Source organism: Bos javanicus, chromosome 26, assembly GCF_032452875.1.
Source record: "Bos javanicus breed banteng chromosome 26, ARS-OSU_banteng_1.0, whole genome shotgun sequence".
Taxonomy (NCBI): Eukaryota; Metazoa; Chordata; class Mammalia; order Artiodactyla; family Bovidae; genus Bos; species Bos javanicus.
In genome coordinates this window covers 21,121,907-21,134,316 of record NC_083893.1, presented here as the reverse complement: position 1 = coordinate 21,134,316, position 12,410 = coordinate 21,121,907, and the positions used below count along the sequence as shown (strand labels likewise).

At 46.8% G+C, this 12,410-nt stretch overlaps 1 protein-coding gene across 12 annotated transcripts in view; it reads left to right on the top strand.

Annotated features, from left to right (window-relative positions):
* PKD2L1 (polycystin 2 like 1, transient receptor potential cation channel) overlaps nt 1–12,410 on the top strand; it is a 74,462-nt gene that overhangs the window by 13,339 nt on the left and 48,713 nt on the right. For 10 of the 12 annotated variants that reach the window (XR_009733782.1, XR_009733780.1, XR_009733781.1 and 7 more), the window contains 3 exons: nt 3,530–3,661; nt 9,944–10,223; nt 10,591–10,704. Coding sequence is in view for 3 of the 12 variants with exons in the window: in XM_061403110.1 (XP_061259094.1) it covers nt 9,989–10,223; nt 10,591–10,704 (349 nt within the window). In the remaining 9 variants the exon portion in view is untranslated. Of the gene's footprint in view, nt 1–3,529; nt 3,662–6,382; nt 6,483–9,943; nt 10,224–10,590; nt 10,705–12,410 lie in introns of those variants that run through there. The other 2 variants (XR_009733778.1, XR_009733784.1) reach the window with 2 other exon arrangements.

The following is a 12,410-nucleotide window of genomic DNA, read 5'->3' as shown; positions in this document are numbered from 1 at the left end:
TTCCCACACTAAAACCCCTCACAAGCTTTATTCTTGGCTTCTGCTTCTCAGAGGACACAGATTAACACAAAAAGCTACCATGCCTCCAGAATGATAAATCCCCGTGGGTTAGGACTTGTTAGCAGAGTTACCAAGCAGAAAAGAATAAGTAACAGGAAGGAGCAGGAGAGAAACAGTCCCTAGGTTGGAGACTCTCTGAGTACACAGCCTTTCAAACTGGGCAAGGGTACTGCTACCACCTGGTGGACATTTTAGGCAAAGCACCATTGTGCCTTCCCACTCTGCTCTGTGATTCTGCTCAAGAAGGTGGGAGTGAAGAATCTATTCTGGGCCTTGGGATCCCCTCTCCCTCATTTCGGAGAAGGCAAAGGCACCCCATTCCAGTACTCTTGACTGGAAAATCCCATGGATGGAGGAGCCTGGTAGGCTGCAGTCCATGGGGTCGCTAAAAGTCGGACACAAGTGAGCGACTTCACTTTCACTTTTCACTTTCATGCGTTGGAGAAGGAAATGGCAACCCACTCCAGTGTTCTTGCCTGGAGAATCCCAGGGACGAGGGAGCCTGGTGGGCTGCCGTCTATGGGGTCGCACAGAGTTGGACACGACTGAAGCGACTTAGCAGCAGCAGCGGCTCCCTCATTTACAGCATAAATTATAAGAATTGAATTCCAGATTCAAATGTTTATCCTTTAAAGTCAGCACCACGGTTGGACATCTGTATAGATACTAAAAATCACTAGCTTGTATACTTAAATGGGTAAACTGTATGATCTGTGAATTATATCTCAATAAAGCTGTTTTTAAAATTCAGCACCAGAAGAGGCGTTGGAATGAACTGAAACTTCTATTTTATTTAAAATAATTTTTATTTTTAAAAGGAAAAAATAGAAGAATTTTAATTTTAATTTGGAGGATAGTTGATTTACAATGTTGGGTTTGTTTCAGATATTATGAACTGAAGCTTTTAGAACATGAAGATGAGGATGGTTGGTTTTGGTTTCTTGCTGCTGCTGCTAAGTCGCTTAGTCGTTGTCCATGGCAACCCCATAGACGGCAGCCCACCAGGCTCCGCCATCCCTGGGATTCTCCAGGCACGAACACTGGAGTGGGTTGCCATTTCCTTCGGTTTCTTGGGACATCCCAAAGCAGATGTGCAAGGAGCTCACCCAGCAGGCACTCAAATACTTAGTAAATTTACATGTGCAGTTAAATGGAGCCACTTCATTCATTGCCTTGCCACCCACTCTTTAACCTTTACACCCCTGCTCCTCCAAATCAGGCATCTCTAGCCTCCTCACTTTTCAAGGTCTCCTGAGAGATTCTAGTCTAAACATCCAGAAGCTTTTATCGGAATTCTTGACCTTTTAACACCATTTGATACCATCCATCAGCGCCCACTTCTTCAAACACTCTTCCTCTGACTTTCGTGTCTTGAAAATCTCTGGTCCTCCTCCTGTCTCTAATGACTCTTTCTCCCTTTTGGCTCCTCTTCCATCCTCCAACTCAAGTTCTTTTCTTTCTTTATTCAGTCTAATCCTTTGGCAATCTTAACTGTTCCTGTGGCTCCAATAAACTTCTAGGCACACAATCCCCATATTACTGTCCGTAGTCTTTATTGCCCTCTTAAACTTCAGCCCAAATTGTTCAACAGCCTCTCATATTTCGTCATCTTAACACTAGGCTCAAATATGCTTAAAGCCAAATTCATCACCTTCCTACTGAAACTCACTCCTCTTTTGCTCCATCTCCCTACCCACCTTGTAATAACATCACCACTCTTCCAGTTGTCCGGGTTTGAGACCTTAGATCTGCCTCTGATTTCTCTCCCTTGCACCTCACATTCCTTCAGGTGCATTGTAATCCCAGCAGATGCCACCTAAGAGACTTCTCATATATCTTTCCTTTCCTTTCTAATCTTATTTCACCGAATGAAATTCATACTTTCATTATCTGTCCCTGAGCTAACACAGTAATTTTCCAACTGATTTGCTTGCTTCCAGTCTCTCCCCAAACCAACCTATCCTGTTGTCAGACTGTTTTCCATAAAATATAGCTTTAATGTAGTTACTCTGTTCAGATGCTTTGTTTGTCTTTCTGTTGCCTAATAAATAAAATGGCTGGTATATGAGGCCTTCCATATTTTCTCCCAGCCCTCTTTCCAGGCTCCCTTTCTATACTCCAGCCAAAGTGGGCTTGTTCTTCCAAAAGAGACTTACTTTCAACTTCCCACCTGCCTGGCTTCGTACACACTGCTGCCCCTGCAGGGTGACATGCAGGAAGTCATTACCACTGTCATCAGACCCCATTTGGAAGCCTGACGCCACCGTTAAGTTCTCTCTCTGATCCTCGGTTTTCTTCCACCTGTAAAATAGAGATAATGAAAAGCTAATTGTATGAGAGTTAACTGAGATCATATTAATACACAGTAAAGTATCTGACATTGTGGTTCAGTGGTAACTAGAAGGACTGATGCTGAAGCTGAAGCTCCAATACTTTGGCCACCTCATGCGAAGAGTTGATTCATTGGAAAAGACTTTGATGCTGGGAGGGACTGGGGGCAGGAGGAGAAGGGGACGACAGAGGATGAGATGGCTGGATGGCATCACTGACTCAATGGACGTGAGTCTGAGTGAACTCCGGGAGCTGGAGATGGACATGGAGGCCTGGAGTGCTGCAATTCATGAGGTCGCAGAGAGTCGGACACGACTGAGCGTCTGAACTGAACTGAACTGAACTGATACCTTATTGTGCTGTGCTCAGTCGCTTCAGTCGTGTCCGATTCTTTGCGACCCTATGGACTGTAGCCTGCCAGGCTTCTCTGTCCATGAGATTTCCCTGGCAAGGAAAATTATTATTTTTTCCGAGTACGAAAGTACTCATAATCATTGTAGAAAAAATTAGCAAAACAATAAGCATCTATAATCACACCATCCAGAGCTGCCATTACTAAATATTTTTATTTTTCAGTATTAGTCCTTTTTTTTGATGCATATATCTAAGTATATACAGAGAAAATTTGAATTCTGTACATGTATATGCCAGAAGTTTTAACATAACATACATGAGCTTTTTCTTACAACATTAAATGTTATTCAAAAATATTGCTAATTTCTGCACAACAATCCATAATGTGAATGTGTCTTAATTTATTTGATCTTTTTTCTATTGTTGGATATTTGGGCTTCCTCTTTTCCAGCTTTTTAAAAAATTAATAACTGTTATCAATCACGCTGATAGAGATACCAAGGTAGATTGCTCGATTTGAGATAACAGGGCCAGTGGAACAAAAGAAAAGAAAGTTCTTGGTTCTAAATTCCTGTTCAGGAAGTTTTTTTAAAAAAATTTTGAAAAACGATTGACCTTTATTGAGGTGTGATTGCCATACAAAAAGCTGTATTTATTTAATGTGTACCACTTACTGAGTTTGGCAATAAGTATACAGCTTTATAACCATCACCTCAGGAAATTTTAATCAATTTGTAGTTTCACCAGTTACTCTAGCTCTTTTATTCATTTGTCTCTTTTTCAGCTTTTGAAGAGATAACCAATTTCAGGAGTGAAAAAGTGGTTGGATTCCCTGTTTTTGGAAAGAAGCTAAGGCATGAGTAATTCAAGCTTAGCTCAGCTCCCATTCCAGTGACCATGAGGGACAAAGATGACTGTAAGTTTTAATATTTCTTGCAGTGTTGTAACTTTCTTCTCGTTTGGTCTTTTAACTTGGTCTGTTTCCTTATGCGTACTATCAGTAAAACATGTCTGCCTCTCAGAAACTGTAGTGCGCTGCAGGGACAAGAAGCGGGCAGAGAGATAGGAATCATCATTCCATTCCTCACTGACCTCAGAACGTTGGATCTCCTGCTGCAGAGCCACAAAGCACCTGTTGCTTCTCCCTTGCAGTACTTTTTATGATGATAAACCATCAATTATCTGTATATTTGTTTGATGTTTATCTTCCTCACCAGAGTCTAAATTTCATGGGGCAGGTGGCCCTAAGGATCGCCTTTGCTATTTCAGTAAACATCTGTGGAGTGAATTATGATTAGAATGAGAACTCAGGATGGAAAAAGATGTGGCTTCTCTAATGGGGCTCTCAGAGGGAGGGACAAGGAGGTATGGTGAATGTCTGCCCTGAGAGCCTGAGGTGATGCTGGAAGAGTGAACCCCGAGGGACCTGCCCTGGGGCTCCAGTCTCGCCTCTTCCCAGGCTTGGGACAGTCAGTCGAAGTGCCTCATGTGAAATGTGGTGAGTGGCTCTCAGGAGAAGAACCACATTCTCTCACGTCCTCTTCCCCGAGCCTCTCTATCCTCCATCTCCTTGCCCTCTCATGCCTTTCTTTCTCCTCTCCTCCTCTCTCTTTCTAGCCTGATGTCTCCTACTCAGGTGGAGCTCTTTCCTTCCCTAATCCACCCCCTCAAGCAGGTGGCCTGGTTAACAGTCCACTAATGCACCAGCTGAAGAACCCTGCCTGCCACAGCAGGAGCTCTGCCTAGAAAGGAAGCTGCTAATGGATTATGTCAGGACATGTGAGCTCAGATCCATTTTCTAGGGCTTAGTCAAGTGACAACCTCTTTATTTTTTGGCTGAACTGCGTGGCATGCAGGGTCTTAACCACGGGTCCCCCAGGGAAGCCCTAACTCTCTTGTTTTTGGAGATACTGTCGTCTGTCTCTTACCACCTAGGTGTGTCATCTGTCTCTTACCACCTAGGTTTGATTGCTTTCCTCCATCTGTCTAAACCCCTGTAGAAGGTATGGGCAGATGGACAACAATGTCCAGGGGGATCCTTTAGAAATGGGAGGGAAGCTGAGGGTCTCATTCATAAGGATTCCTTTTAGAGAGATGGAAGATGCAAAATGTATTCCAGAAGGACTCTGAAATCAGGGAGGTAAAAGGAAAGGATGAAAAGGCTAACGTGGGTCCTTTTAATGAAGAGGTGGGTCACGTCCAGCCTCTCTGTGAGGTGTCTGATGAAATAAGACAGAGGCTATTTTCTTGCTGTCTGGGCTGGGACAGCTGCTACGGGACTTCATATACCTGGACCTTCCAACTGAACTGACTTGTTCACGTTAATGTATTATGGAGAAGCTGGGGCTCATGGAGGCCCTCTGGTGTAGTGCTGTGGTGTTTGTTACATGGAAAAGGCAGGGGAGGAGTCCCTTTGGCTTAGCTCACTCAGCTTGCTTTGCTTGATCCACCATGTATGTTTGTTGTTGAAATCTTGGGCTACTCAAATGTCAGTATTTTTACCAGGCAGATGACTGTGGTGGTGCATCAGTGAAGGTTAAGCTCTTATACCAGGCTTCTTTCTTATAGATAAGTGATTTCCAGCGTCTTCCATTGAGAATCATTGCCATAGTGAGCCACTGTTACTTATAAAAGGTTTCTTACTGTTTATGTCTATTGGGGTGAAAAAGGTTGAGTCACTATGTCGAGTACAGAAGGTGGTTTGCAGCTTGCTTCTCCCTGTAGAAACTGGACTGTGGATCACCCTAGAATTCCTTTTTCTAAAGTATGGAAAGTGTTCTATCTCAGAGGAACTTCCAAGGAAAACTTGTAAGGAGATGGACCACAAGATTCCATCTTGTAGACTTTGATGCCTACAGTCTTTGTCAAGGCCTATCAGATCCCGGAAGCCCTGGAGAAGCTGGCTGGGATGGGGAGGCTGTGAAAAGGGGTGCGCTGGTGGCAGGCATGGGTAACCCTCTTCCTGCTGACTGCATGAGGAGAACGTGTGACCAAAACTTTTGTCTCACTGAAGCAATGGGACCAAGTCTCCAAGTGGCTAAGAGGCTTCATGACAAAGAGGTACTTTTGGTTGGAATGAGTAACAAGGCTTGTCATGTGGTTATAAAACACTTCTAAGAGGTGCTTTCATTTAAAGACTACTTGTATAATACTTTTGAGGTGAAATGCTAGCATTCCATTCTGTTGGTGTCAGCTGAAGTGGAATGGGTGTGGACACAGAGAGTTCTTGGACCCCACTTGTCCTTCAGGGGGCAATGACAACAGAGTCCTGGCTGAAGGTGTCTATCTTAACCACGAACTGCTGTGTCTGAACTGCACTAGGGTGGATGTAATGCCAGGATTATTAAATTCGTTGTGTGCTTTATAGTGCACAGATTATAAAGACTTCTATTTCAGTTCTAAAATAATCCTTAAGTTTAGCAGGACAGGCCTTATTATCAACACTTTGCAGATAGGTAAACAGAGCCTCAGAGGGACTCTTATTGTTGCCCAGAACCATCTGATCAGTGTGTTTTTCAGCCAAGAGTTAAACCCGGGAGTTTTGGTTTCAAGGTCAAGCCCCTTGGGTTTTGCTGAGCCGATAAGAGGCAGTCTGAGCCACAGGACTCCCCTGAAATCAGTTGTTTTTTTTTAACAGAGCAAAGTCAAGTGCCAGTAGGAGCTGGAGGGCATGGAGAACTGCTGGTCATGAAATCATCAGGAGATCCCACTTTATTACCACATTTGCAACTTCTTGAGTAAGATTTAACATCCTAAGAATGCAGAATGGCTTTTGAGAAAATTTCTCAAGCTCTGTTGCATAACCTGTGCCCACTGTGGGCCTTATAGATTATACTCCATGGGGAGTGCTCAGGACTGAGCAGGGAAACACGTTGGCCAGGTAGGTGACCAAGACAGGTCCCATATCCCTGGCCTTAAGCTCCCTGGGGCCTGGGACCTGTCATGTGATGAACCTCCTTGAGTCCATCCAAACCCCTGCTGATCATAAGCCTCCTTTAGGATATAAAATCACCCAAAGGAATCAGAAACCATCTCCATTTCCTCTCCCCACTTCTTTGGACTCTAGCTTCCTGTCCATCGCCTCTGTCCCAGAGCTCAGTTTTGCAGGCCAAGGGTCCTTTTGCAATTGTTTGAAAAGCCTGTGGGTGAGAGGTAGAAACTCCTGTTCCTTCGCTGTCAGATGGTTTCAGAGCAGATGGGCAGTACAGGCCCGAGTCCTGATCTTTTGTCTTCCCAAAGAAAACCATCACCTTGGAATGTGTCTCATTAACCAGTAAAATGCAAAGAGGGGAACTCTTCTGTCTGTGAGAGCTCACAGAGTTGCTACAGCCCAGTCAGCTACAGCTCAGATGGAGAGTTCATTCCCTTCACAGTGTCCCGGGCTGGGGTGGGGCAGCCATGCAGCAGGCCCCGGGGGTAGGACAGCTGCTGTCTCAGATGCTGAAGTACACTCATGAGGAGCTGAGCCCAGCCCTGGGTTGTCTGGACTCAGGATCTCTTTGTGGGGATACCTAAGACTGCTCACTTCCACCAGGCTGATGTTTTACTGAGCACAAAGGTGGGTGGGCTTCAGGCCAGAACAGCAGTAGAATAGCCCAGAGAGGGAGTCAAGAGCAGGAGAGAGGGCAGCCCCCACTCCAGCCAGCAAGGAGGAGGTAAGCATCTGCACCTGTAGGGCGCGCCCTGCTCTGAGCCACAGCGCATGCCTGTAGGCAAGCTGGGGCCCTTGCTCAGGGCTGGAGCTAGGCACAGGCAAGGATCTCTGGGGGTCCTTGCCAGGGTTTTGATTCAGAAACCTAAGATTAGGGGGAAAAAGCCAATCAGCCTTGCTATTGCTCCTGCTGCATTTTGCGCTCCTGCTCACTGTTCTAGGTCCAGCGTTAAGCAGAGGCTAAGATAAGCTTTTCATACTGTTCATGGGGTTCTCAAGGCAAGAATACTGAAGTGGTTTGCCATTCCCTTCTCTAGTGGACCACATTCTGTCAGATCTCTCCACCATGACCCGCCCGTCTTGGGTTGTCCCACGGGCATGGCTTAGTTTCATTGAGTTAGACAAGGCTGTGATCCTAGTGTGATTAGATTGACTAGTTTTCTGTGAGTATGGTTTCAGTGTGTCTGCCCTCTGATGCCCTCTTGCAACACCAACCGTCTTACTTGGGTTTCTCTTACCTTGGGTGTGGGGTATCTCTTCACGGCTGCTCCAGCAAAGCACAGCCGCTGCTCCTTACCTTGGACGAGGGGTATCTCCTCACTGCTGCCCCTCCTGACCTTCAACGTGGGATAGCTCCTCTAGGCCCGCAAAAGGAGTACATCAAGGCTGTATATTGTCACCCTGCTTATTTAACTTATATGCAGAGTACATCATGAGAAACGCTGGACTGGAAGAAACACAAGCTGGAATCAAGATTTCTGGGAGAAATATCAATAACCTCAGATATGCAGATAACACCACCCTTATGGCAGAAAGTGAAGAGGAACTCAAAAGCCTCTTGATGAAGGTGAAAGTGGAGAGTGAAAAAGTTGGCTTAAACCTCAACATTCAGAAAACGAAGATCATGGCATCCAGTCCCATCACTTCATGGGAAATAGATGGGGAAACAGTGGAAACAGTGTCAGACTTTATTTTTCTGGGCTCCAAAATCACTGCAGATGGTGACTGCAGCCATGAAATTGAAAGATGCTTACTCCTTGGAAGGAAAGTTATGACCAACCTAGATAGCATATTCAAAAGCAGAGGCATTATTTTGCCAACAAAGGTTCGTCTAGTCAAGGCTATGGTTTTTCCAGTAGTCATGTATGGATGTGAGAGTTGGACTGTGAAGAAGGCTGAGCACCGAAGAATTGATGCTTTTGAACTGTGATGTTGGAGAAGACTCTTGTGAGTCCCTTGGACTGCAAGGAGATCCAACCAGTCCATTCTGAAGGAGATCAGCCCTGGGATTTCTTTGGAAGGAATGATGCTCAGGCTGAAACTCCAGTACTTTGGCCACCTCATGCGAAGAGTTGACTCATTGGAAAAGACTCTGATGCTGGGAGGGATTGGAGGCAGGAGGAGAAGGGGATGACAGAGGATGAGATGGCTGGATGGCATCACTGACTCGATGGACGTGAGTCTGGGTGAACTCTGGGAGTTGGTGATGGACAGGGAGGCCTGGCGTGCTGTGATTCATGGGGTCGCAAAGAGTCGGACACGACTGAGCGACTAAACTGAACTGAAGATAAGCTTGTCAGCTGAGCTGGGTCCAGATGTACACTCCCCTTAAGGAATCCCAGGTCACACAGCCCTTGCCCTTTGCTCTCTGGTCCGTCTTCCCAATCAGTGCTTAGCCTCTTCCCTAAACAGCTCTGCACCCTGCAGGAAGACCTTTCTGGCAGTATAGCTCAGCTGTAAGCTAGAGTGTGGACCATCTAAGAGGACAGACCTCAGAAAAAAGGATTCAGGTGATCTGAACCTCTGCAGGCGTTCCCCCTCCTCATCTGCGGTCAGAGACCCTATCACATAAGGGTCTGAAACAGGGGGACCTCCTCTCACGATCCTTGCCCCCAGCTGTGAGGGTGGAATGAGGGAGGAGAGCCCCCCTTCTTCACCCCACCAGGGCTCAGCTCCAGGCGAGACCATAACAGAGCCTCAGACACCATTGACTGGGCCTGGAGGGAGGCAGCACTTTTCAGTCCCTGTGCCTGGCCTGGGTCCGCACTCTGATCCATGGTGGCCTTTTCAGGAGCTTTTAGTGGAAATGAGTTCAGACCTGCAGTGAAGTTCCAAAGCCTCCCTCTGCTCCCAGCCCCACCTACTGCTTTTTCATTACCTCTTCTACCAGGGGGGGAAGCATCCCTCCCAGGCCCCATCTGCAAGCAGCCCTGCTCTCCCCACAGTGTTCACCTCTCTTGCCCCACCTTCCTTCCAAACCCAGTCTCCACACCTTCCTATTTCCCCATCAAACCCCTGCCTCCCAGCTCCCTCCCACCCTCTTTCTTCTTGTCCCCTGCACTTGCTGAGGGGAGAGAGAGCCCCTGACACAGCACTGACGGTCATTCCCCACCCTCCACCTCCTCTGCTCCCTCCCCGCAGCGGGCACAGACTCCCCCTACAAAAGGCTGGAGGCAGAGGCTGCAGGAGACCAGCTGCTCTCACATTCCCTTCCCTTTGCCCTCTGCTGGCTAGGCTAACCTGTGTCTTTGTTCTCTCTTTTTCCAGGTGAGAGTGGGTACCTGAGGTGCCAGGTCCCCTGCCTCATCCCCCATGAATGCTGTGGGAAGCCCCGAGGAGCAGGAGCTACAAGAGCTGGGGAGTGGAGCCTGGGACAACCCCACCTATAGCGGCCCCCCCTCCCCTCGAGGGACCCTCAAGATCTGCACCATCTCCAGTGCAGTGCTGTCTCAACCCCAACCCAAGCAGCCTGAAGATGGACCCCAGGAGAAGGCACACAGGACCCTGGTGTCCAGCTGCTGCCTTCGCATCTGTCACGGCATCAGAGGTGCCTGGTGGGGGGAGGCACCTCCTGAGATACTGGGGTCGGGAGAAGGGGCCAGCTGAGGCTTTGGGAAGGAGATGGGGTTTGTGAACTGTCTGTATCAGATCTGAATGCCCCAGAGTACAGAGGCTAGTGTGGTGGTCTCTCAGAGGGAAAGCCTGGCACGGTCATCTCTTGGGGACCGAGAAGCATATATGGGAGCTAGTTTGAGGGAAGACATGGATGTGATGATACCCTAGCCTGCCCCACCTGAGGTAAGGTGATGGGAAAAGGGCCTGGGGTGGAAACAAGCATAAATTCCAGGGATTAGTTTGTGGGGTAACTGGAAGGAACCCTGCTGTGGGAATTCTGGACATCTCCCTCCCTTTAGGACTTTGGGGAACGACCTTGACTGAGAACACAGCTGAGAACCGGGAGCTGTATGTCAAGACCACCCTGCGGGAGCTTTTGCTATACGTCGTGTTCCTGGTGGACATCTGTCTCTGTGAGTAACGTTTGTCTCTGTGTACATCTGTGTGTGATCAGCACCTGTGTGTACAGCAACTGTGTACACACCTCTGTGGGCAGCGTCTGTGGGGACAGCCTCTACCACTTGTGTGAGCAGACCGTGTCCCAGGATCTTTATATCAATAATAACATTCTATTTTATACTTTTCCAGCTTCAGGCCTTTTAATTAAAAAGAACATGTCACTGAGTTCAGGAGAAAAAGGCAGACTGTGGGAAAACGTCATACAAATTGCTTTGTCGAAAGTTACAAGGGGGAATCCACTTTTTTGTTTGTCTGTTTCGTTTTTAGGGGAATACACTTTTTAAGATCAAGTTCTTGGTACTGACTTAGCAACCACTGCTCTCTGTTGGTAGGTGGAAGTTTTTAACCTTCTGTAAAGAGTGGGTGACACTCTTTTCTGTTCAGAAAAAAATAGTTTAGTGGGTTTCACATAGTTATCATAGACTAGGTTTGATCTACATTTCTTTGGAGGCGGGAAGAAAAAGATTCAGGCATGCCTTAGAACTCACCTCCCTAATAAAAGGGTTAAAGGTGCAAATGGTATTGTAATCAGTGCAGCTAAGATTCTCCCATGTGAGAGAGCACCATGCCACAGGTATGGAGGGAAGCTTATCTGAAACTCTATCTATAGATATAAGCTGGGAAGGTTTGGTCTGTCCCTTGAGAGAAGCAAGTGAAAAGCTAGATCAGTGAGTCATGGAAGAACTGGAGTTAGTGATAAAGATGGATTGAACAGATGCTATAAGGCCTATAGGTAAGTGTGCTTTGTACTTAGTTAATTGCTGCTTTAAGTTCTCACACAAGTGCATTTTGGTTAGTTTGATAGAGTTGTGTGGGTACGTGTGTGTTGACTTGAAGCTGCAGCTTAGATCATACAGCTAAGGTGCCTCCATTACCAGATGACTTTATACCTCACAGAGGGCTTCCCTGGTAGCTCAGCTTAAAGAATCCACTTGCAATGCAGGAGACCCCAGTTCAATTTCTGGGTCGGGAAGATACCCTGGAGAAAGGTTAGGTTACCCACTTCAGTATTCTTGGGCTTCCCTGGTGGCTCAGATGGTAAAAAAAAAAAAATCTCCCTGCAATGCAGGAGACCTGGATTCGATGCCTGGGTTGGGAAGATCCCCTGGAGGAGGGTATGGCAACTCAGTCTAGTATTCTTGTCTGGAGAATCCCTATGGGTAGAGAAGCCTGGTGGGCTACAGTCCACAGGGAGGCAAAGAGTTGCACATGACTGAGCAACTGAGCACAGCACAGCACATACCTCACAGAAGTCTCTGCTCTTTCTAGGTTGCATAAATATTCTGCAAGTAGAATCTGAAGATCTGATAATATAATTTTGGTTAAAAATGTCATCATGTTTGTGAGCCACCCACATTTATATGAGCCCTCTAGGAAAGCTGAGCACTTGTTTTGGTTGGACTTGGTTGGGACTCATTCTTTGGGGAGAGGAGGGTAGCTCTGTGTTTGCCATAGGCCATCAGCATGGAGTGAAAGGAGACAGAGCATGTGGGGAGCAAGTCGACCCAGGGTATGTTTTGTGGGACCCATTTTATTCCTCTCAGCAAATGACTGTCAGAAATTCATTTGTTGACATACTGTCTTTTTGTCTCAACCATCTGCCAGGAAGGAGTGTTTCTCTCTGTTTTCAGATCCTATGACAGCAGCTGTAACATGCAGG